At 47.6% G+C, this 26129-nt stretch overlaps 1 protein-coding gene across 3 annotated transcripts in view; it reads right to left on the bottom strand.

Moving 5' to 3' along the window:
- The window catches only part of RHBDD1 (rhomboid domain containing 1), a 129761-nt gene that overhangs the window by 6454 nt on the left and 97178 nt on the right, over window positions 1-26129 (bottom strand). Inside the window, exon 6 of one of the 3 annotated variants that reach the window (XM_077748619.1) lies at window positions 23261-23336. The exons of the other annotated variants lie outside the window; for them this stretch is intronic. Within the exon in view, the coding sequence (XP_077604745.1) occupies window positions 23287-23336 (50 nt within the window). The 3' untranslated portion in view covers window positions 23261-23286. Of the gene's footprint in view, window positions 1-23260; window positions 23337-26129 lie in introns of those variants that run through there. 3 annotated transcript variants of the gene reach the window in all.

Here is a 26129-nt window from a genome sequence, read left to right as displayed (position 1 = left end):
CAGGCCAGCGCATGACACCCCCGTTCCAGCGTGGCAGTTGGGGGCGGGGGGGGGGGCGCGAGGAACAGCCATGGGCAGGATCAAGGGCAAGCTCGACGTGGCATGTGGAGTCTGGGCCACGGCGCATGCGCCCATGGGAGCTGCAAGAGTGCTCAGCCTCCCAAAGGAAATCACAGTGGCCACAGGAAAAAGGCGGAGGGCTGACGCATCCATGGAGGGAGGGGCAGGGAGGAGCTCAGAGCTGGGGCTGTAGGGCTGCTGGGGCCCAAGCTCTGAAAACGAGCAGCCCGCACAAGTGCACTTTGGACGTGCGCACAGGGCAGTCGGGGGGCGCGGGGACGAGCCAACAGAAGTGCCACGTATTCAAGCAGAGGACTCACATTAAGGAACGACGATCGCGCAGAGCTTTTTTCAGGCGCCCTGTTTCAGTCAGCTTTCACTCCCAGTTGTAGGATCCCAAGTTGACAGGTGAGGAAACTGGCTCACGGAGTGTTGGGGACACACACAAAAGGTCACGTCTCCCCATTTTTCCCACGACGCCCGCACTGACGTCTTGCCGTCCCCATGCGCTCAAACCCACACGGATACGTGGGGAGCTCGTGACATTTGGACACAGGAAAAGAAGACCCAGCCTAAAGCCCTCAACTCTACATGACTCTGCGGTCACCGCAGATATGACGACAAGGTCCCCTCAGGGGCCCCGTGAAATTCCTAGCTTTCCAGGACCAGCAGAGGGCGCTGATCGTCACGGTAACACAATTAACACCCAGTTTGTAATCAGGCTCAGTTTTATGGGTATTTAAGCCTGTGCTTTGGGTCAGTGCCACCCTCCTATCCATTCACGTCTCAGCTAAGCTCTGCCTTCCAACCCCTGCTTTTCATTTACTCTTAAAACCATTTCTGGCCTTTCTCAGGGGGTCTTAGAAATGTTTACAATATATACTTTCATCTTTTTAAGTTTATTTTTTTGAGACAGAGAGACCTGAGGAAGAGGGAGGAGTGGAGAGAGACGGAGGTGGGGGGAGGGAGAAAGAGAAAGAGAGAGAGAGAGAGAGAGAGAGAGAGAGAGAGAATCCCAAGCGGGCTCCACACTGATGCAGGGCTCAAACCCACAAACTGTAAGATCGTGACCTGAGCCGAAACCAAGAGTCGGATGCTCAACCAGCTGAGCCAGCCAGGTCCCCACATTTGTTAAGCACTTGGCACAGACGCGGACGGGCCTCCGCTGGGTGGTGGGAGGCAATGCAGCCCCATCCCCAGGATGTGATGTTCGTAGGGCATCAGCAGATGTTTCCAGCCCTGCCTGGAACAGGAGGGGACATCCTGGGCCAGTCTCCATTTCGCAGGTTCTAGTAGGCTCCTTTGTGAGGGGAGGCCACCCAACCAGGTGACCGCTGGGTCCCTTCCACGAGTGTGCGGTCTCACCACCTGGGATGAAATCCCCACCCCTCCACTCTTAGCTACACAGCCCTGAGCAAGCTGCTTATCCTCACGTGGCCTTAGCTTCCCTGTCCATAAACTAGGAATAAGGAGGGATTCCTTTGCTGGAGTGCTGAGAGGCAGGGGAAAAAAAAAACAAAACGTGGCACATAAAATGCTTAGCTGAGCCCCGGACATGCAGTCAGTGCCTGATGAGTGCTGGTTGGTATAATTTTTCATCTCTAACATCATCGTGAATCATGTGTCACATGTCTACGTGTTAGTATTGCTAACTTAACTCGGTATAAGACACAAAATAAAATGATTTCTTAAAAGACAGCGCCCAATTCTGCTGGAAGCCCATTTGGCAGCATTTTGTATCAAATGAGGAGCTGCTGCTTACTAAATATTTGCCTTCTAAGAAACAGATACCAAAATGAAAGGTGATTAAGAGAGAGAGGTAGGCTTTTCAGTCGCTGGCAAAGCTGACAGACCCAGCCAAGACCTTTCCCCTGCAGAGTTACACCATGCACTGGACATCTTACAGCACTGGGTGCGACAGCCCTGCTCTGGTGAACTGCTCTGGTGAATTAGTATGTATGAGCCTCGCTTCCATGTCCCTGTAAATGGAGGTCAGCCCTCGATGTTACTCAAAGGAACAGTGAGCATGCTTCAAAGGACCTCAGGAACAGTGCCCAGTTTAAGATGATTTAGCTCAATTATAGCCCCAGTAGTGAGGTCATAAGATTTATTGACTCATGGTTCTTGATGGAAAAAATTTGTTCTCTACCCTTATGTATAATGCAGTAACCTCTGTATTTTACATCTGAGGGAGGAGAGGCAATTTCACCCAGAAAAGAACTGCTAAAAGGAGCGCCATGAGTTGATGGCCATTTCCCCTCCTGGTTGCCATTCCTGTAGAGATGTTTAATTTGCTGGTATTCACGGATCCTGCCCATGATCTGAAGACGACTCTGTACCAGTGAAATGAGACTGATGTGCGTCACAGGATGGAATATCCACAGGATGAGGGAGCTAAAAAAGGCCATTGTTCTTTAAAAAAAAAACAAAAACAAAAACAGGAAACCTCTAAATAAATCACCAGTGTTCTATTGTCAAATTGGGGCAGCAGCATGAGATCCATATTCTCTCTTTTAAAGTGACTTTATTAAAATCCCATGAATTACAAAGCTTCCCAAACGCCTCCAGAAAGGATGGTTGCTCAGTCATTTACTGACAAACACCAACAGGGCTGGAAGGAATTCCTAGTCTAACAATTTGGCAAGGTTCTCTGAAAAGGGCAGATACTTCAGGACGTGGGACCACTCTATGTTTTGAGTCACTAATTATAATATCTCTCCCTCTATCTTTTTAAAAAAGAGTTTGAAGTTCACCTAAAACCTCATAATTCCGCACAAGTGGAAGCTTCGTTACGGTTTCCAAGAAAGGTAACATTTGCAAGTGATGAGAGAGAAAACATTCCCATTTCTACTCCTCAACCAATCGAGTCAGCCATAGTGGGGATTTCTTGGTTCTGAACTCCCATCTGGAATCTCAAAATGAGAAGCTTTGAAATGGAGACCCACTCAATGGCTACTTTGTCTCTCTGACCTGAAGTCAGTAAATTCTGGAAATCTTTAGGGCTGCAACAGACTTAAAATAAATAGGCTATAATTCAGTTAGCTGATCAAGTAACCTAAAATGCTGGGTCTACCATGTCAGGTGTAGTGTTTCTTGCAAGATAGACAATGTGCAGTCTGACTTCTAGAACAGAAAGTTCTGGAGACAAGGCACGTCTGTTGGGCCATTACTACATGCTCACCCTTCTTATTCTTCCTCCTTTTTAAAAAGTGCACAGCTTGATTACCATTCATGAACTGAACATGTGGGGTCAATATCAGATCAAAATACAGAACATTTCTGGGACACCTGAGTGGCTCAGTGGTTAAGCATCTGCCTTCAGCTCAGGTCATGATCTCATGGTTCATGAGTTTGAGCCCTGCATCAGGCTCTGTGCTGATAGCTCAGCCTGGAGCCCGCTTCAGATCCTGGGTCTCCCTCTCTCTCTGCCCCTCCCCAGCTTGTGCTCTGTCTCTCTCTCTCTCTCTCAAAAATGAATAAATGTTTAAAAAAAAATACAGAACATTTCTGACACTCATCAATGTCTGCGTGTGCCCTTCTAAGTCACTGCTCCCAACTAAAGAGAACCCACAACCCTGATTTCCAACGGTGGAGACTCCTTTATTTTCATGCATAAATGGATTCATACCCTATGCAACCTCTGTGAGTGGCTTCCTTTTATGTTACATTCGTGATCCATATTGTATATGTGGTTTTTATTTCTACCTGCGCCTGCAAGTGGAACTTCCCTATTTATAGACAGAGAAACTGAGGCTCAGAGATGTCAAGTTAACTGGCCAAGGCCACACAGCCGGGTCAGCGGCACAGTCAGGACTCCATCCCAGGAAGGCCCCTTTCTACTCTGCTCCAGATCTGAGGTGTGTGTGTGTGAGTGTCTTCCCTCATCCCAAACCAGACTGTAAACCTGACCAGTACTACTGCCTCAATCGTGACTTGGGGACAGGATCTGAAGTCTGCCTCTGCCTTAGAGAAGACTCACTGCAAACAGTAACTTTTCTTGCATCACTAAAGGGACCTGGGGTTAGGATCTCTGCTGACAAGGTACAGTTTTAGCAATGGGCCCGGCTGCAAAGGGGCAGCCTTGGTAGTTCACTATCAAGTCATAGTATACACAGANTGCTGCGGTGGAGGTCAAGGAGGTTGTTTCCTGCTTTCTCCTCTAGGGTGTTGATAGGGAAACAGTTTTTGATGCGCTTTCGCCCTCAGTGCGCTGGAGGAGCAGCAAGGAGGAAGGAGAGCCTGTGTCCACCTGTCATTAGCAATCACGAGCGCATGAGGCTTTTCTTTCTAACTCGAGTATAGCTGACATGCCGTGTTACACTAGTTCCCGGCGTACGACATGGTGATTCAACAACTGGGCACATAATGCTATGCTCACCACAGTGGAGCCGCCATCTGTCACCATGCGACACTACTGCATAGCGACTATGCTCCCTGTGCTGTGCCTTTTAGGCTCATGATGTGTTCATTCTGTAACAGGAAGCCTGTATCTCCCCCTTCTCAGCACCCATCTGCCCATACCCCCCACTCCCCTCTGGCAACCATCAATTTGTTCTCTGTATTTATGGGTCTGTTTCTGCTTTTTGTTTATTCATTTATATTTTAGATTCCACATATCAGTGAAATCATATGGTATTTGTCTTTCTCTGACTTATTTCACTTAGCATAATGCCCTGTAGGTCCATCCATGTTGTCACAAATGGCAAGATCTCAGCCTTTTATTTTTTATGGCCAACACTCCATTATATATTCAAATTTTTAAAATACCTATTCATTTTTGAGAGTGAAAGAGACAGAGCATGAGCAGGGGAAGGGCAGAGAGGGAGGGAGACACAGAATCTGAAGCAGGCTCCAGGCTCTGAGCTGTCAGCACAGAGCTCAACACGGGGCTCGAACTCACGGACCACGACATCATTACCTGAGCTGAAGTCGGACTCTTAACCGACTGAGCCACCCAGGGGCCCCATAACACTCTATTCTATATTATATCACATCTTCTTTATCCATTCATCTAATGACTGACACTTGGGTTGCTCATGGAATTTTTTTAAACAAATGAATGTGAATTTTAATACTAAAAGATTTTCCTCTTTTTAAGATCAATCTGTCTTAAGTCCTTTGAAAATTCCATCACCACCGCAACACTTTATCACAAGAGATTTTCATGACATGAGCAATGATTTTCAAATACCTTTTACATACACTTAATGATGCTTTAGAAGGTTCCAGATTTTCCTTGATCTAAAGAATTTCTTTGACCAAAATGCCATTTGGTCAGCAATCTGGAGGTACCTCCATTGACCCATCCTATCAGCTAATGGAAACTGAGAAGAGGTTGACTATGTCTAAGAATGTCCAGATACTACAGGACTGTATTTTTTTTTTTTTTGTTCCCAATTCAAAATCATCTAGGCTTATTCACTGGACAAATGTATACAAGCTCTTGGAAAACGAAACCCAGGGCTCTCTGAGGGTAGAGGTCTCTCACTTCGGGATTCTTGTTGCCTAGGACAGATGAGGGCCCTGGCATGTCTGGTTGGGGTGACAGAACCTACACATGGGCCTTGTCTTGAGACATGGGGGGTTGGGGGGACACGCTTTACAACAGAAAAAAAAGGAACCAAAGATAAGACTTCCCGTCTGTGAGGAGGGAGCAAGTTCTGATAAAAAATGTACATACATGAGTTCAAAGATGCTAGGAAAAAGATGAAAACCTCTTGGGAAATTAAGACTCCACAGTCCTCTCAGAAGCTCCAGGGCCCAGTGTGCCTTCGGGGGGCAGCTGCGTTCCCCGGCTTCTGTGTCTGACATTTCTGAATGTCATGGGTTCGAGCCCCGCGTTGGGCTCTGTGCTGGCAGCTCAGAGCCTGGAGGCTGCTTAGGATTCTGTGTCTCCCTCACTCTCTGCCCCTCCCCCACTCATGCTCTGTGTCTCTCTGTCTCTCAAAAATAAACATTAAAAAATTTTTTTAAAAGGACAGTAGAGAATATTTAAACTATAATAAATTGAGCTTGACAAGGTGAAAAAACTGCCTCCTCGAGAGGCACACAGAGTTCTGGCCCAACTGCCTGCCGCTCACGATGACCTTCACCCTAAAGAGTGGTCATGGTGGGATTTGCTCTTCCTGGCTTTCAGCAGCCCCAGCCCCATGAGCACAGTTACCACCACACAGCAACTGACTGGTCACTGAAGGCAGAAGCCAGAGTCAGGGTCCCACCCCTTCAACGGGGCCAGACGGTCTTGGAGACACCACTCACTGGACAGCTCCCTGCTCTGTTGCCCTGGTCCCTAAACATTAGTGAACATCATGACAGAAAGCTGGTTAGAGACACAGATTACAAGATCCCATGGCTAGAGATGCCTGTGCTGGAGCCCAGGAAGCTGCATTTCCACCAGCACCCACGTGATTCTGTTGCAGGTGTATCATCAGATCACTGAGAATTGCTGTGGAGAAAGAAGACGCTTCACCAGTCATGGGCTCACATCCTGACTCTGCCAGGGCCTTGGACGAGTCACTCCCCCCCGCTCCCAACCCTCCAGGCGTCAGGCTCGTCTGTGCCATGAGGGTGCTGGGCTGGACACTTTTACCCCCCACACAGAGATGTCATGGTTGTCTGCTTCACAGTGAGACATCAGGCAGGCTGGGCCAAGGTGGGAGACTGCAGTGGGACATACCAGCCACTGGCGTCTACTGCCTGCAGCCTGGGTGGCTCACTCTGGAGGATCCCACCTGCCCCGACGGCTGGCCTGGCCATGATGTCTGGCCATCCTGTGCTCCTCGGCAATGTCCTCCAACTCAGCTGGTCTATCTCGGTGCCCCTCCACTCTGCCATTTTAATTTTTAGTAACCTTTTTATTTTGGAACTTTACATTTGCAGAAAAGTTACCAAGATAATAGAGACAATTCAATTCCCCTAATGTTAACATCTTATGTTATCGCAGTACAGTTGTCAAAATGAAGGGACCATTTACAGGATGGTGCATTACTATTAACTGAATTGCAGGTTTCGTTTGGACTTGACCGGTTTTCCCAGTAATCCCCTTTTTCTGTACTAGGATCCAACGGTATATTTAGTTGTCAGGTCTCCTTGGCCTCTTCTGGCCTGTGGCAGCTTCTCCATCTTTTCTCACTTCCTATGACCTTGACGATCTTGAGGGACACCAGCCAGGTAGCCTGCAGAATGTCCCTCAGTTGGGTTTGTCTGATGTTTCTCCTCGTGCTTAGACTGAGGTTATGTGTCTTAAGGAGAAGTCACATGGGGGACGGCCCTTCTCAGCCTATCATATCCTCATATCTGGGGTTCCTGCTATCAACATGACTAACCACCGGAGAGGTAACCTTGAGTACTTGGTTAAGTAGTATTTGCCATGTTCCTCCACTTTTACACTTGTGTGATGAGTTCCGAGGGAACAAAGCATTGACTCTCTCCAGGGGTGACCAGGATAAAATGGAAGAAGTAGGAGTGGGGACCTCAAGCAGGCTTGGTCACCTGTTTGGGAATGACAGGACAGGGTGGGGGGTCGTCCTTGACCTTCACTGGGCCCCAGGTCCCTGAATTCCAGGTGAAGAGGCTCCAACACTGGTGTGAGGGCATGAATCACCGCGAGGGTCGTTGGAGAGAGTTTCCCATTCTGTAGGCTTGGCATGGAGCCCAGGCCGTTGTATTTTTAATGAGCTCCCAGGTGATTCTGACATCTGCTACCTCTGGGGAACCAATGAGCGGCAGCTTGGATTTTCCTTGCAACTAAAGATATCCACACCTTGAGTTTCCTTCCAGTTTTTACACTTGCCAGCAGGTGGACCCAGAGGCCTGTGACATCGAGTCCATGGAAGAAAAGTAGGGCAAATTCCAGTCAACAAAGCATTCCGCCTCGTAAGCAGAATTGGGGTTATTTTGAAACAGATGGGCTCTACAGAGGCCGCCGCACTGAATATTATGGAGCTGTTTATTGTCTAGATGCTCTGAAACTCAGGGACTCTCTGCCGACATTGAGCAGTTTCTATGTCACATCAGACTTCTTCAGGAGCAGAGGAGACGGACGAGGCACTCGCAGAGGGTTAGACGCGGTGACGGATGCGGGTGCAGAGTTGGCTATTTTAACCGGCTCTAAACTCAGACTCTCCTCTTGCTACTGTGCTTACGGCCTTGCATCGCGGAGTGCTTTTTACTGCAAGGATCTGTATCCCCCTAACTCCCGGTTAGCCAGAAAAGATAAACAGAAACAACTGTGGGAATAAGACCATCATGGATGTAGGAATCCCAAAACTGATTTATTTTAAAACCGAACAACCTAAACCAGTCCACGATGTCACCCAAACCCCCACTTATACTGGCCCCCAGTCCCCTTTCCTTCTGCCCCCTCTCCTTGTACCGCCCCAGCGGAGTATCAGGAGGGAGGAAGCGAGATAAAGAAGGGCCTTCTAGCATTCGGTCTGACTCTGCCCGATGCAGTGGCTCCGCATGGACACGGCCAGGACTCATACACGGAGTATTCTGTGAGTCCTGGAAATCTGCAAAGAACTCCAACATCAATGGCTCCTTCCTGAAGGACGTTTTCAATTCTGTAGCCCGTGACCTCAGATGCTTAGCTGCTGTTCTGGCCAGTCCAGGCCCAGAGGGGCCATGAAGGGGTCTCTGAAGTTGGTGGCTGGGTAATTGGTGGTCTGGCTGTGTCTGCGGCCGGGCAGCCCCCAGGGGTCTGAGGGATACAGAGATGTGCTTCCTGGTGGACGAGGCCCTGCCTGAAGTGGTGGGTTCAGAACCACCCGGGCTCCCAGTTCTCCCCTGGCTCCAAGGGATAAACTGCCAGGTGCACGATCCAGCGCCACCCCCACCTCCGGCGCAGGGGGAGGCCCTTTGCTCAGGAACAACAAAATCCCTAATGCGATTGCTTTTCGCCTGGGCTTTCAAAGCCCCTGTTCACACAGAGGTACAGAGACGCGTTTGTGATGACATTTAGACCTATTTCATGTTTTTCCTCACTCCCTCTCCCTCGAGCTTCAAATCAGAGACAGCTCAAGTTTCAGCTCTTTAAGCAAAGGCCCAGAATAATGTTTTCATTGACTTTTGAAATCGCAGACCATTTAAAATTAGACAATATTTTACTCAGAAGCCTTTCAATCTTCTGAAAGCACCGTTTAGCCTTGGGGAATGAAAAAATACAAATAAACATCATCCCAAGAAATCATGGGATAAGGGGGAAAAATAGGGAGAGCTAATGTGAGGAGAATCCTGGGAAGGGACAAGGGAACAGAGGTTGAAAACCTCCGCTGACAGTACCAACTCGGGGGTCAAGTCCAGGTCACCCTGGACAACCACTGCAGGTAACAGGATGTCAGGAGAAAGGAGGAGCCTCGGGCGGTGAGGGGGTGGGGACGGCTGGTCCCCAGGCTCGGCAGGTACCGGGGTGTCAGGAGAAAGGAGGAACTTCGGGCGGTGAGGGGGTGGGGACGGCTGGCTCCCAGGCCCAGCGGCCACAGGGACCCAATGCTTTCATGTCACAGTCCCGCAAGCAACGTGGCACAATGAAGCCCTGAAGGCCAGATACGGGCCCTGGAAGAGGGAGTCCCACAGTCTGAGCAGAGAAGAGTTTGGTGAGAGGTAGATTCTAGGCTGTACCTTGGGAGGTTCCAGCCCAGTATCTGTGGTGGGACCCAGGAATCTGCATTTCTTTTCCTCAAGCACCCAGCATGAGCTACCGGCCTCACTTTATAAAACCTGGATCATAGCAACGCCAACATGCATTCCGGAGGTTCGTCTGCCCTTGGCCATGAGCGCTGATTTTGTACAAGTAGGTCTTGTGTCACATTTTTCATGAGTCAGAGACTCTAGTGGTTTCTTAGGTTGTTTATGCTCAATCCTGGATGATGTGAACTTTAAAAGTAAAGTATCGGTGTAACCCGGCTCTCCGGAAGAATATAACAAACACAGTTACAGTATTACCCCAGAGACTCTGTTAGCCTGGACATTAGTGTAGATGAAACTGGCCCACCATCCCTCACCCATGCCTTGGAACGGAGCGATTCACCCCTGGATCCCTGGTGGCTGTTAGGCAGGTGGTGGGTGTATCACAAATGTTTGGTGCACAAAGAAAGACTAATTGTGCCATCAGGGCTGAGCAGAGAGGGAGTCAGGATGGCCAGGCCAGGGCAGTGGGGCCAGAGGGCACTGACAGAGGGGAGATACACAGTGGCAGGGAGGGCATTTCAAGGTCTGGGAACCTTGGTTTCTGGCCTTGGCCCCCAACCAGCTCCCAAACCCTGACACATTCACAGATGAGGAACAGGTGAGGGGAGGCTATGCACACACACAGGCTTCAGAATACAATGTGGTGTATTTGTTTCCTCTGAAATTCCTTAAGTTTCCCTGGGCTCGGGGGTTCATGATACTTTAGAGGACTTTCAGCAGCTAGAAGCAGGCCACGATAGGAGATGTACTAGGTACATCTCAGCTGAATGCATCTTAAAGACGTCAAAAATTCAAATTATTTCTGCATTTCAAATATCATAATCCTGTTTAGTGCATAACCACGCGTCCAGAAATACTGATACCGATGCATAATTACAAAACACCCGACCCAGGAAACTGTCCCTGAGGTGTTTGACGGCCAAGAGAATGTTATGGCTCAGTGCTCTTATGAGAGCTGAAAGCCACCTTGAATCCATTTCGTGAAGGTGGGATGAGAGGAGGAAGAAGAGATGAGAGCCCCAGCGATGGAGTGTGGCATGGCTGGTGTCCGAGGGGCACAGGTCAGCAGGGCCAGGCTGCGCGCATCACAGGGAAGCAACCGCCACGAGAAGCTAAAACAACGTGAGGACAGTGGCCAGGTGGTCAAATAAAAAGGCAAGAGAGGGAGGAGGTGAGCATACGTGAAAGAAGAATGACGTTCTTGTTGGAAGTATGATCACCATGACTTCTGAGTGGCCACCGCGGGGGTGGCCTCCTCCACCAGGGTGCAGACACCATGGATGGGGTGGACAGTACAAGCACCGAGCCCTTCAGGCGGGCACGCCCTGTGAGGTAGGCGGCTGAGAGAGGCCATCGGGGGCATCGCACACCCACAGGAGCCTTGCTCTCTGCGACTAAGAGCCAGGGAGTTCTTCCTGCGGTTCAGAGTCTACCTGGAGTTGGAAGGCTGTGGATTTCTGTGACGTGATGAACTATCCCATAATATGGCGGCCGTTTTCAAAACATGCTTATTTCCGTATTCGATGGTATTCAGCCTAACCTGAGCTGAACTGCCACTCTGTGGGTGTTCTTTTAGGTCTGGTTAACTCATTCCCACCACGTTCTAACCTTGTGCTTCATCTAACAGAGTGTGTGTATGTGTGCCATGCGTGGACACATGTATGTGGGCGCCCGCACGCGCACACACACACACACACACACACACACCCCTCTCCAATAAACAAACCCTCCCAGTTTCAGGAAGCCTGGGGGTGGGGGGTGCTCAGATGGTTTTCACACCACTCAACTGGCCTGCCTCGAATTGCCTCACAGTGACCTAGAACCGTTCAGAAATGACTCTACAATAGCTTCTTAGCAGAGCAGATACTCCATAACAATCAAAAGTGACTTACTCTTACCCGGGCTGTTGATAATCTCTAGGAAAATAAAACTTCCTTCATGAACTTTAAGGGAGACCTCAGGACTCAAGTTTTTGAACTTTACGTGCTAAGTTAGGGGTCTAGAATTTGGCTTCTCTTGGCAAACAGAGGAGCTGCATGAAGAGGAGGGATATGTTGCTCTCTGAGCCGCTCTGGAAGAATCCTGTGCATGCTATGGATTAAAAGCTCATGCCGGAAGGCCTGTCTATGGTTTTAGGAAGGAAGTTCTGAAGAGTCAGTCAAGTGTGGACAGGAGGTTTGGGTAAGATGCATCCAGTCCATCTTCAAAATCATGGGTTTTCAGAGAAGGGGGAGGGGGTCACTTGGGATGGTGGTATCCAGTTGGCTCATCTTGGAGATAGGAAACAGAGGCGCAGAGAGGGTAAATGGTTTTCCTGTTCTGTGCAGCTATGGGGCAGAATCAGAGTCAGGTCTCCCCAGGAGCTGCTCCTACTACCGGGCTTCCTTAATTTTTCCCTTAAGTTTATTTATTCATTTTGAGAGACAGAGAGAGAAAGTGCTTGAGCAAGCAGGGGAGGGGCAGTGGGAGAGGGAGAGACTCCCACGCAGGCTTGGAGCTGTCAGCGCAGAGCCCAAAGTGGGGCTGGATCTCAGGAGCCGTGAGATCACAACCTGAGCCGAAAGACGCTTAATCGACCGAGCCACCCAGGCGCCCCGTCTTATTTTCTCTTTCAGGCATTTCATCCTGCATAACCCGCACCTCCCTTGTCAAGCCTGCAGTGGACACTGGCATCTCACACAAGTGCCCTTCTGCCACCTGGCTCTGGCAGGGGACAGAGCGAGGGAACGATTTCTGGAGCCAGACAGACCTGAGTTTAAATACCACCTCTGCTCCTTGTTCTGTGCCCTTGGACAAGTCACTTTCTTCCCTGACCCTCGATGTTATCTGGGCAGTGCAGGGATCTGCTTCACAGATGTGCTTAGAAATGAACGAATTAGAATGTCAGCGCCTGGCCCCAAACAACCACGGCTAAGTGGTTCCTAATTATCATACTAAAAACCCCCTTCCCAGGCTGCCCCATCCTGGGAATGTCCCCACCATACAGCCAGCCAGTCACACATACCCCGACCCTAGTCATCCTACACTCCTCTCTCTTCCTCACCTACCCCTCTCGGACCCCCCTCACCAAATCCTGTCATTTTAACCCAAACATTTCCCAAACTCGTCCCTTCCTCTCCGTCTTCCCCATCACCAACCCTGCCTGAGTCACCTGTTTCATGAGCCCGGACTGGCATCTGAGCCGCTAAATGATCTCCCCACATTCTCTCTGGTCTTCCCACCAGCCATCTCACACACAGTTGTGGGAGAGCTTCTGGAAAGCACGCGCCTCATCAAGTTCATCCTCTGCCTGCCACAGGTTTCCTTTAAGTATAAACATCAAAATCTATACCCAGCCCAGCACGCTTGCCCTCCGTCACCTCCCGCTTACCAGCTACCTTATCGCGCCCTCCAGGAACCAGCTCAAACACCGCACCTCCAGGAAAGTGAGTGCTCCCACCCCCGAACCCTCAGTGAGGGTCCTCTGCCCTAAGCTCTCACAGGAACACAGCCCCTTCCTTCAAAAGCACACGGTGCCACCATCAGTAATTGGACAGGACTCATTATTTCGGTCATGTGTGTTCGCACTGGGCTGTGAGCTCTGCGGGGTAAGAACGGGAGGGGTTGTGTTCACAATCTCTCTCCAGGGATGAATACATAAATGAGCGGATGCCTGAATGGGAGAGAGGGAGGGAGGGAGGCGGGAGGGTAGGAAATACTGTCCTCATTTTACAGATGGCCAAACTGAGGCTCTAGAAGGTGTGTCATTTCCGGAGCCCTTAACAGCCAGCACACGATACGGCCTGGACGTGAGGGGGCTGGATCCGAGCCCAGTGTTCTCTGTCTTCCTCCAGACTGCCCTGGAATCCGGCACCCACATCTCTCCCTTTATAACATCCAACTTTCTCCACTTTAACCAGTGGCTCAGCAAAAAAATAAATAAATAAATAAATAAATAAAATAAAAATATATATATGTATCAGTGTCTTGTTCTGTTTTGTTTTTAAGTGGGAGGCCATGAGGGTATAGGAGGGGCCATAATTGGTACGTGAAAAAAGAAGAAATTGCAAGTTGATATAGTGGATATTTTGAGTTAAGAAAAAAAGATGACCATGAAAAGGCACAAAATGTGTTGCTTTTGAGACCAAGTATAACCACATTTCCAAAATTGTTTCTATGGGTCTGAAGATAGTAGATTAAGGGCAAGTGACTTGGCGAAAAGGCCTAGATGGGGTTTCAGATTCTCTTAGGTTAGGAAAAATAATCAGGGCAGTAAAAGCCCCGATGGGGACACTACACCGACATGGCTGATAGAAACGGAACATACTTCTATGAGTCATTTGTAGCTTTAAATACTATAGAAAAAAGAATGTATGAAACATGCCCAAACAGCCTCCCTTTGATGTGGCGAAGCCTTTTAAAACCACATTGTTCAAATTTATGTTAAAATGCAAACCCTTCATGTTTACAATGGCGCACTTGGAGAAATGCAATATAAAAGTACAACTGTTAAATTTCAAAGACAAGACTTCTAACCTCAGAACAATAGGGCATTCCCAGTGCAAATTTATGAGCTGTTAAACCTCAAAAGGTTTCTTCAATTAGCAGTGAAGGCTTTTGACATATTTGCAGCCTGATATAGGGGCTGCTCTTTCCATAATTTGGGGTGTATTGCTTTTATCAGAACTTTTCCTTACTTTTATGGACCTCGGCCGACAACTATTGTGCCTCTCTCTTCACAGCGTTTGATCCTGCTAATTATGCTGTGGGGCCAGGACGGCATTTCACGGTTTACCATTGCTCCTGGGGCGCGCTACAAATTATACATAATGCATTGCATTGTAATTGCTGCATTGTGAACTTGGCTCGCCTTTCCAACATAACATGCCGACATCCAAGTAGTTTTATTATAAAAAAAACCATAAGGGATTCTTTTGGATTATAAACATCTGAAGACATAACATTCTCATGAATTCCAGCTGGCTATTTTGGACACACAGAGGGCAGGCGAGGCTGAAAAGCAAAGCAAATACACTTCATATTGATGTTTACAGAGGAAAGGAGGCGGTCGTAAAGGCCGGAGGGCTCCACCGAATGCAGAACACAACGGAGGGCGCAGAAGCTGAAGGGTGGACTGAAGTCCACACTGAGAAGCGCCAGAGATGCAAATTCTAGCAATGGTCCTTTGCCTCACTGGGCCTCGAGTTCCTCATTTCGAAAACAAAGGCACAGGCCCAAGCGGGCACAAAAGTCCCTTCTCCCCAAAGACAGGGGCTTCAGGAGAGCAGTGGCTTGTTTTCTGAGTTTAGCTCGTCAGGCCAGCCTTGCCGGGGGGCGAGGAGCCTGCATGTTGTAGTAAACATGAGGCCTCTCTTGGGTGCCCTTGGGTTTGGGGCCTCATAGAACAAGATGATGGCTCTTTAAAGGGTGGGAGGCAGCATGAGAGAAGCCGCACCTTCTATATATGCACCACGGCCCGCTGGAAACAAAATCGGGAGAACAGTATGGTGGGCAGTGGGGCTTATCGCTGCTGCCTGCACACCCCGGGCCGGAAGTCCATGCTCCTGAAAGCCCCCAGCGGGCTGCTGGTGGCTCCGGGCCTATGTTTGGAAGCAACACCTAGGTACCAGGCAACTACTCCTAACGCTCTTTTCTGCCCTGCCCCCCTCCCCACAAAATGAGACAGTAGCCTGATCTATTAATTCAGACCAATTTCCTTTCACTTCCTTTCAGGGAGAAGAATGTTCTAGAAGAGCTTATAAGTGCAGGTGGCACTCGATCTGAGCACATTCTGCATCAGTGAGAATGCCGTCATCAACAACAGGGGAGGAGGTGGGGGTGAGGTTGTGGGGGTGGATGGGGGTCAGGCTCATGCATCTTAGTAATTTACAACAAGTTATCACCATCTGGGGACACGCCGCTTCCTCGCTGCTGCACGTCACAGTGGCTGGATTTGGAAGTCAATGACGTGGTACCCTCACTTCTCTTGTCTAATGGCATTTCTGGCTGTGGGGTGGGCGGGGTGGGGGAAATATATGTCTAGGATCCAGGAAAGTCAGACCGCACAGACTGTCCCCACAGGCCATTTCTGGAAGCTACACTTGGGCTGGCCCTGATGGGGATGGTGGCCAGTTTTCACACCTTCACAATGTCCCTCGTGCCAGGACTCAAGAGCCTTCATCCCTGTTCCAATCCACGCTGCATTTAGTGTCCAAACGATCAAGACTTGTGACCAGTCAAGTCGGCCATGCCGGTGGAGATGGAAAGGGAGGCTATTTTAAACCGAGCTCACTGGCGTGACCGCGTTCATAATTTCTGTGTTGCCCAGACCTAGAGACGGAATACAGCACCCCAGTCCTGCAGCCAGAGGCACTGGGCCCCACGGGGGGCACGTTTTCAGCTCTTGTTTTCTGTCAGTGATGATGGAACTTGGCCTACGTGTATCATCTCTTTTCAACTATTTTTTAAATCATATGCAGTTTCTACGAGCACTACCACAGCTTATAACATGCAGTATAAAGGGCAATGCTTAAGGAGTTTATACAGAGACCACTGTTGAAAATTTTAAGCCTAACAGATGTTCAGAAGCTCCCTTCTTTGTGTAGAGATACACGCCTTTCTGCACTAGATGACATTTGATGCATTGTCCTTGCATCCCAGCAACTTCACTGTTCTGCACCAACACCACCCCCTCCCGGCCCCTTCCTTACGAGACAGTTTCTGTTGTCTAGGTGGGACTCTCCTGGTTTGCGTGGGCTCCGAGGGGAAATGAGAAAGCATCAGGAAAATCACGAACTGGGTGGCCCCGGGAGAAAGGGGATGACATCCCCTTCCGCAAGGGGAGGACTGCCTAGAGGAAGGCAAGCAAACTGTTAGGGCCTCAAGAGCATCTACTTCACAAGCTTCCAACACGGTCCTGTCAAAAAGTGTTTCTCTTTATGCTCCTTTATTGTCCTGGCATCACATTAAACCTTGGGAGACACTACGGACCGCAGGTCTGAAAGCTCACGTGTTAGAAATGGAACTGCTGATAAACAGAAGGACTACGTGGCGGTTTTATTTTTATTTTTTATTTTTTTAATGTTTATTTATTCCTGAGAGAGAGACAGAGCATGAGTGGGGGAGGGGCAGAGAGTGAGAAGGAGACAGAATCTGAACCAGGCTCCGGCTCTGAGCTGTCAGCACAGAGCCTGACATGGGGCTTGAACCTATGAACTGTGAGATCATGACCTAACCTGAAGTCAGGCACCTAACCAACTGAACCACCCAGGTGCCCCGTACTGGCAGTTTTAAAAACACAATTTCCAGGGCGACCCAGTGGCTCAGTCGGTTGGGCATCAGAGTCTTGATTTGGGCTCAGGTCATGATCCCAGGGTGTGGGATAGAGCCCCGTGTTGAGCTCCACACTAAGCAGGGAGCCTGCTTGAGATTCTCTCTTTACCCCTCTCCCCCATTCGCTCTTTCTCTCAAACACACAAAAATCTTTAAAAAAACAAAAACAAAAAAACCACAATTTCTTTCCCACCACCAAGAGAATGACTCTCCCCACGCCCTCCCTGGGTCGCTGCAGTGAAGGAGCTGGGGCAACTGGAAGTGCTTTTGGTCCATACGTGGCCATCAGACCAGTGGGCCTGGGCTCACTGTGCCACAGGAGCATAGCCTAAAGGAGATCTGTGGCCTCAAACTGGTAAAGGTCACCTATGTACAAGGCCGGGGACCTTGTAGGAATGAGTTTGGTCCAGGTGGGTCACCACCCTGCCCTCAGTGATGAGGACCAGACACTGGAGTACCCTGGTGCTTGGAAATTCCTATGCAAAGCACTTCCAGGATACACTTGTCTTTATTTTTCAACCAACTGGGAGAATCAAATGACCAGATGTCTCCTTTCAGTATCTTTAAGAATGAACAAGAGACCTGACAGAAGTCAGCACCAGGATCCTTGGGGCTCAGAAACAGTGACACTCACACAATGGTGTGGGGTCAGGTCCTGGTTCAGCTTCACCACATTCACACTCCACACTCACCACTGTGTCCAGAGACCTGAAATTCAGGGGACTGACACCGAAAAGAGCCTGTGAGTCAAATGTTAAGTCCAGTAAAATTTGGTATAAAGGAAATATGCTCTCAAATTTCTGTCCTACTGGGTGACGACCCACCTAGATTCATAATCTCCGGTTAACTAGAAAACTCACAACTTCTTCCTCCTACTGCCGGCAGCTGACATTTTATTGCGTGCCTACTATGTGTCAGGTATGGAGTTAAGCATCTGACATGACTTCCTCACAATGACGGACAAGGGGCGGTTGTGGCTCGCCAGTCACAGCCAGGAGAGGACACAGCTAGTGTCATTTTCATCTCTCTAACCTCCTTTATTCTGGTTTAGAACTTGTAATTTCTAATTCCAGCAAAGTCTCTGAGGCTGTCTGAAAATTTAGCAACTTGCCTCTCTCCTTTCCTTAATTAATGCGACCGACATTAACTGAAAACAAGGACTGTGTGTCAAGTACCATTCTAGATTAAGGATGAATAAGATACAGTTTCTTCTCTTGAGAAATCCACTGAAGTCTGAGATGAAGAGGTGTATATGGTTTAAATGAGTGCATATATTCACATCCATGAGACCTATGTGCTAAGGCCAATATTAAACGTATGTAAAATTTCTGAAGCTAATGAGGCTACTTTTACATCTCCTTGTCCTATAGATCCTGAAACAGGATTCAGGAAAGCTAAGAAACTCACCCAAGTCCCTCAGCTAGTCTGCAATAACTTTTTAAAAATCATTTATTTATTTAAATGTTTATTTTTGAGAGAGAGAGACAGAGACAGAGCATGAGTGGGGGAGGGGCAGAGAAAGAGGGAGGTACAGAATCCGAAGCAGGCTCTAGGCAGGCTCTGAGCTTCTGAGCTGTCAGCATAGAGCCTGATGCAGAGCTCGAACTCACAAACCATGAGACCATGACCAGAGCTGAAGTCGGACGCTTAACTGACTGAGCCATCCAGGTGCCCCTGGGAATTTAGTTTTAAGTAATCTCTACACCCAGTGTGGGTCTTGAATTTACAACCCTGAGATCAAAAGTCACATGTTCTACTGACTGAGCCAGCCAGTCACCCTGCCTGCACAAACTCTGGAACTGGAACCTGGTCCCCCTCATTCTCATTGACTACAGACACGCCTACGATTCGGCGCATCAAACCATCTATGTGCTCCAACAAGGTTTCCGGCAAGAAGGGTCATCCCAATGGCTCAGGCGGCCATAAGTCATTGCCAGTCTTGCTCACATAGCATATAGCTTGACTCTGTTAGAACAGTGGCTCCTCTTTGATGTCAGGCCACAAACACTCAAAACATGCAGTTGGTGGGCAGTTAACCTTCCATCAAAGAGTTCTGTGTCCCTCTGACCGCTCCTCCCACCTGGGCCGGCAGTGAGCAAAGGGCCCAGCTAATTTCAAACCAAACTTCAGACCTATATTTGGCAGCAAAGTATGTTTAGAACTTTGCAGTGTTGGTCATATAAGGGTCAGAATCCTAACTATTTCTTCAAATTGTTACACCCAGTGCTGTGTAAAAGGAGTCTTTGACTCTGGCCACCTGTCAGGGCCTGTGATACTGGGTAAGGATGCAAGAGTGTGGTAAGGCTGTGAGTCAGCCTCCCCACAGTCCCCACAAACCCTCAAGTCTAGCACATTCTCCTACCTAATGGTTAACCTGAACAAAAAGGATCTCAGGAGGGAGCAGCTGGAAAGGTCAACAGTCAGGATTGCGATTTTAGGACAGAAAATTCTATTGGCCTCAGAGGTGTTCTAAGGCTCACAGAAATGCTAGAAAGGGATGTGATCTGTGGCAATTAGGCCCGTGAATGAAGCAGCTCCACACTCTTCTCATTTGGCTTTTACTCCTTAAGATAATAATGATGATAATCACAAAAGACCTGGCAGTGTTAAGAATGATGACCTCTTGGGGTGCCTGGGTGGTTTAGTCAGTTAAGTGTCCGACTTTCGCTTAGGTCATGATCTCGCGCTTCGTGGGTTCGGGCCCCGCGTCGGGCTCTGTGCTGACTGCCAGCTCAGAGCCTGGAGCCTGTTTCAGTCTGTGACTCCCTCTCTCTGACCCTCTCCTGCTCACGCTGTCTCCCTCTCTCTCCTAGAAATAAATAAAACATTAAAAAAAAAAAAAAGAATGATGACCTCTAGAACTTTTAGGCTTGTTTACTCATGGTCTAATTTACCATCTTCCTCTAAAAGAAAAACAACTCAAATTTAAAACATTAGAAAAGTTCTTGCTGGGGTACTTGGGTGATTCAGTCAGTCAAGTGTCTTGACTCTGGATTTTGGCTCAGATCATGATCTCATGGTCTTGAGATGGAGCCCCATGTTGGGCTCTGCGCTGAGTGTGGAGCCTGCTTAAGATTCTCTCCCTCCCTCTCTCTCTATCCCTCCCCTGTTTGCCATGCATGATCTCCCTCTCTAAAAAAATTAAAAGGTAAAAGCTCTTGCTGAAGAGGGCAGGGGAGGGAAGAAAGCATAAATAGGAGTGGTAACATCTAAGAACTGCTTTGGGAAATACTTCCAAGGTCATGGAGCTTTACTCTAAATAAATAAATACCCACCTTCCAATGGGATAGTTTGGGGTAAATGGCAAAGCCTATGAGGAAGCAGAATAGAAAAGGGCATATGAAAACACCACCTTCCCAAGCTCCTTACACAAGGAGGCCAGATGTCTCCCGTCAGGCACCCACTTCTTGGTGACCAACATCTCCAATGCAACAAAACATCTCAACAGTTTCCTGAATAATTATATTCTTAAACTGACGTCAGGCAAATCTTGTTCTATCTCCAGAGAGAATATGCTTTGGGATTCCTGCCACAAATTAAAATGCCCTCGTTGAGTTTAGGAACAGCTCACTTAAGAACCATATAAATCTAGGGGCGCCTGGGTGACTCAGTTGTCTGACTCTTGACATCAGCTCAGGTCTTAATTTCAGGGCTGTGGATGCAAGCCCCATATTGGGTTCTATGCAGAGTGTGGAGCCTACTTATAAAAAACAAAAAACACCAAAAAAGAACAATGCAGATATATCCATACATGCAAAAAGGCAATACTGAAAGTGAACAAGAGGTGGCTGGGTGGCTCATTTGGTTAAATGTCTGACTTCCGCTCAGGTCATGATCTCACAGTTTGTGGGTTCCAGACGGACATTGGGCTCTGTGCTGACAGCTCAGAGCCTGGAGCCTGCTTCAGATTCTGTGTCTCCCTCTCTCTCTCTGCTCCTCCCCCACTCATGCTCTGTCTCTCTGCCTCTCAAAAATGAATAAATGTTAAAAAAAATAAAAAAGGAAGAAAGAAATAGGAAGGGAGAGAAGGAGGGAGAGAGGGAGAAAACAAGAGTCCCTGAGTTGGAGTTCAGGTAGGAACCACCATAAGGAAGGATGGTGCCAGAGGGCACAATACAAATTCAAGAAGGATTCTACATCTGCTTAATCTGAAGTCAAGGTCTCCCAAGAGATTTGAAAAGAAATACAGAAAAATACTATAGCAGTCGAGAAGCTGAACATTTACATGCTCAATTGCTCAATCTTTATGCCATAGGCTCCCTTCCCCCCTCTAGCCTTAGTTTATCAACAGGGGGGTTGTCTTTCGAATACGCAAGGTCACATGTGCATGAACATACAATCCAACCAAGAAATGAGTAATAAAAAGCAAAGACACTTCAAATATACTTCACAAAAGGTATTCCAAGAGCAAGAGCTTGATCCAGTGGGAAGAGACAGACCTCTGGACTCCAGGGACGAGTCTGTCCTGGTCACTGTTGTGTTGCTAGTGCAGGTAGCCAGGGAGTATTTGTTGGATGACAGAATCCCAAAGGATTTTCATGGATGGAGGGCAAGTTCCAGCATTTCTGCCCCGAATTGGAAACTTAGCCCAGCAAGCAGCATTGCAGGGTTTTGAGTTTAGCCCAAGCACCCTGGAGGTCTCTTAAAGAGGTGTGTCCAGCCTCCAGAGGCCCCGGGGATCCATGAGGAGCAAGTACTCCCAGCATCCATCCACGTCAGTGTGGACCTTCTTTTCTAGGGTGAGATCAGGTCAGAGGAAGAAAAAAAATTGGCTTTTTAGACTGTCCTAGTATCTCTGCTCCTCATTTAGTCCTTTTGTATTTCTTTCTTTCATAAGGAGGGGGCTCTCTCTCTCTCTAGCTTTCCACCATGTTCCATAGGTCACTTGCTACCAAACCCTAGAGCTTTGAAGGTGAAGATTCACCTTTGGATTAAACCAAGTCACACAGTCCTATGTCTTAACGCATTTGAAATGACACAGGGCGGGGCTTCCAAAAGCAAAAGCCCACGAAGGTCCTCAGACACCCCCCACATGACTGATGGGACATCCCTGTTCTCACAGAGCTCACAGTCTGGTGCGGTCAGAGGCACACACCAACAGCCACGGTCCCCTTGTGAAATATCTAAGAAAACAACTTCTCTGAACCTCCATTTCCTCGTGAAAAAATAACCAACCCAAACTCAGAAACCACAGCCTTCGGGGCAGTTTTGAGGACCGACTTCAAGACAAAAAAAGATGGGAAAGTATTTCCCAAGCTCGAACTAATGAGAAGAAGTTTTAACTTCTTAAATCGCGGTTCCTCCAGGGTGGTAGGTGTCTCTTACTGTGTCTGTTGCTGCACCTGCTGCCTATGAAGAATCAGAGCTCAGAACAGACGAATCTCTACCAAACCCTACAAATAAGGCTTCTACGGTACCCTTCTGCAGCCAGGAGGTGTTCCCGGTGGACCGACACACATAAACCAGGACGCACAGACAATTCTTGGTCCATAGCGTGACACACTGAAGAGCCAGAAGCTTAAAAAAAAAAAAAAGAAAGAAAGAAACCATTTTTCAACTAGCTTCAGTCCTAAGCAGATACAACCATTTATTTGCCCTAAGAATGAGAAGCCATAGACTGCTCCGAAATTCAATTGTACATCTCTCTGTTGAAGACATTTTATTAAACACCTAAATCCTCCCAGCCAACAATGCTAGTAGGTAAAAGGGGAAAATGAACTCAGCTTTGGAAAGCAAGGGTTACATGACACAGGCTTGGAAATCTATCGTAGGAGGCAATCTGGTTCTATTATTCGTCCTGGGGTTTTTACCCCCAATTCTTTGTTGTGCCATCCTGTTTGGGAGCAGCGTGGGAGAGGGCTGGGGTGGGATATGACCAGGGTAAGAGCAGCCCAGGCACTGAAGAAGAATAACATTTAGAAATCTCTGGGAAGAGAAAACTGGCTGCTTCGAATGTGTTAGACTAGACCCTCCTCCTGGCTTCAGGGCTGCCTTTGTGTTTCACCACAGGATGTGTGTTAAGATGATGTGCAGCGTGTTTAAATAAGACAAGAAAACAAACCAAGAAAAATTTAGCCTTATGAAGAAAGAAAATCCCCTAAAAATACTCTACTACGACTTCAAACATGAAATCGCATTTACAAAATAACATTTTAATGACTTAGGCGTAAATGACTCAGGAACATATGGATTAAATTTCCTTCAAAATGCATATGGCTGGAACAATTACGGGGAACTTGCTTGGCAAAAATTAGCTTGGTTTGTAGAGCACAGCTCTGGAAAAAGAAAAAAAAAAAGAAGTGTGTCAAATGGCACTCACTGTTAGCGTCCCTTTCTGGTGCTTTCTTTGGTGACTGAGTCAATTGGCTACAGCAGCCATTACCTAACAAACTTGGAACAACTTTCTTGGAAATGGTTTAATTCTTTTTCCCTATTTAGGCAAAGTATTCGATAAGTTTATAATAAATGACTCTCATTCACCCCCAATATTGCATTAAAAATAGAGGCCCACTTCTGTAAAAAAGAAATGTTGAGCTATCTTAGGCCTGGAGCAAATGGTTACCTCGTCTTTCTGACAATGGAGATTTAACATTTTGGGATGTTAAAACAAGAATGTTTTTATTTTAATCTATTTGGAATAAACTTTAAAAAATACATCCCCCCCCCCCCCCNGACAGTGTCTCCCCCCCCCCCCCCTTTTAAAGATACACATTTTAGGCAAAGCCCACGATAATCAGGCTCTGTTTTTTACTTGACCAACCTTTTTTATTTTTTCACTAAACTTCACATGTGAATACTACCACCATCATTATAAAAAATACCTTAGCATTCACAGTGTTAAGTGTTTCCAAAATGTACCCTCAAATACCATCTCATTCCATCCTAGGGGATAGTCATGATGAGTATTCAAAGTATTGTTTTTAAAGATTAAAAAATAATTTAATATTTTGAGAGACAGAGAGAAAGAGAGAGCATGAACAGGGAGAGACAGAGAGAGAGGATGAGAGAGAGAATCCCAAGCAGGTTCCATGCTCTCGGTGCAGAGCCTGATGCAGGGCTTGAACTCACGAACTGTGAGATCATGACCTGAGCCAAGATCAAGAGTTGGACACTTAGTTAACCAACTGACCCACCCAGGCACCCCTCAACCTAATTTTTTCAACAAGGAAACTGAGTGCTGAGATTCACATAATGGTCATAAAGTACAAACTAGCCATTATGCAAGTACCAGCTGTACATTCTTGTCTTGAAATATTTTGTTGTTCATTTTTAGTAATGTTTGGTAGTGGCACTCTCTAGGATAACCGAGTCCCTTTATACCCACATACTAGAATCTCCATTCTTTAAGGACCAGAACAAAAGCCATACCTTTCAAGATGTGATCCTCAAACACTCAGTCTTTAAGAGTGATGGTCTTTTGTGTGTGTCTATCAATTGGGCTCAACTATGGACTCCCTTATGCGATCAAATATGAATTGGGCTGTTGTTGTGAGGGTATTCAGTAGATAGAACTGAAGTCCATAATCTGTTGACTTGATGGGAGATGATTCTAGATCATCTGGGTGGGCCTAATTCAGAAAGGCCCTAAGGACCAGAGCTGAGGTTTCCCTGAAAAAGAAGGAATTCCACCTGTGGACTGCATCTTCAGCATGTGCCCGAGACTGTCAGCCCACCCGTCCTGCAAGCATGCCTACAGAATTCAGACGGGTCTGTTCAGCACCCTCCAGTGCATGAGCCAATTCCTTGCACTGAATCTCCTAACATAGGTCTCCTACGGGTAGTTTCTCTGGTTGAAATGGACTAATTCCCCAGGTGCTTCTCCCTCTCTGTTCCTATCATTTACAGAATTCTTAAAACCATTTCTATAGCTCACTGCTATAGAAGTTCTTTGCTACTGTAAGTTCTTTGTAAGGCAGGCTCACGTCTCAGACATCTCTGTAAGCCACGCAGCACTTAGCCTTATATATGAATAAATATCCACCGGAAGAATTAGATTACGTAATGCAAGAGCAGAAGAGACAGTGCTTCATCCTCCTGTGAAATAAGTAAACCTGATTCCAAAATGCTCATGGGGAAACCGGACAAGCCAAGGAGAGTCATGGCCCTTCAGGTGATTTCACCTAAGAGATTATTTCTGTCAACTACCAACAGGTTACCGGTTTCTCCTCACTGGACAGGACAATCCTATGGGTGCAGGACATTTAACTTTCCTGGCCCTGAGGCACTGAACGATGATCACAATCTCTCTACTCAACCCCTCTGTGCAACAACAGAAAAGTTCTCACACATTTCCCAATGACTGCCCTGCAGGGGGCATACTGGGCTCATCAAAATTTACCTTCTTAGCATTAAAACAATTAACACTTTTCAAAATTTGGAGTAAAAAATTAGGCCAAAAAGAGCTGCTTCTAAAGCCAAGTTGCAGAATTATGGATCTGAAAAATGAAAAATACTAACAGGTTATCACGAATGCCAAAAAGTGATCACATACAGAAAGTCACAGGCAGGGAAAGATTTCTTAACTTTAGATACTTTATCCAGGCTTTTATAAATATTTTTTATTAATTCAACAAGTACTTTGGGGCCCTTCTGTGAGCCAGGAAGTATTTGTTATGAGCCCATGAGAAGATAGCTAGAAAGACTTTCATGAAGTACATAGGGTACATTTGGGGACGTGAAAATATTAGTTATGTGGCATGCACAGAATGCATTCTCGGGGACCTGGGGGCCTCACAAAGAGGTAATCCACCTTCTACATCACCTTCTCAAAGTGATTTGTAGACCAGCCTCAGAGCATCATCCGGGGAACTTGTTAGGGAAGCAAAAATTCTCAGACCCTATCCCAAACCTGCTGATTCAGGAACTCTGGGGATGGGGCGTCCTGCCTGATGTGTATGAGAGTCACCTGCAGAGCCTGCCAGAACAGACTGCCGGTCTCACCGTGGTGTTTCTGGTTCAGCAGGTGTGGGGTGGCATCCAAGAATCTGTATTTCTAACGAGTTCCCAAGACCCGCTTGGAGAAACTGTGCTCTGCATCTGCCCTAGTATGATGGCCACCGGCCACACGT

The sequence above is a fragment of the Crocuta crocuta genome, unplaced genomic scaffold, assembly GCF_008692635.1.
Source record: "Crocuta crocuta isolate KB4526 unplaced genomic scaffold, BGI_CrCroc_1.0 scaffold229, whole genome shotgun sequence".
NCBI lineage: Eukaryota > Metazoa > Chordata > Mammalia > Carnivora > Hyaenidae > Crocuta > Crocuta crocuta.
The sequence above is the reverse complement of the archived record's forward strand: the minus strand, read 5'-3'. Positions and strand labels throughout refer to the sequence as shown.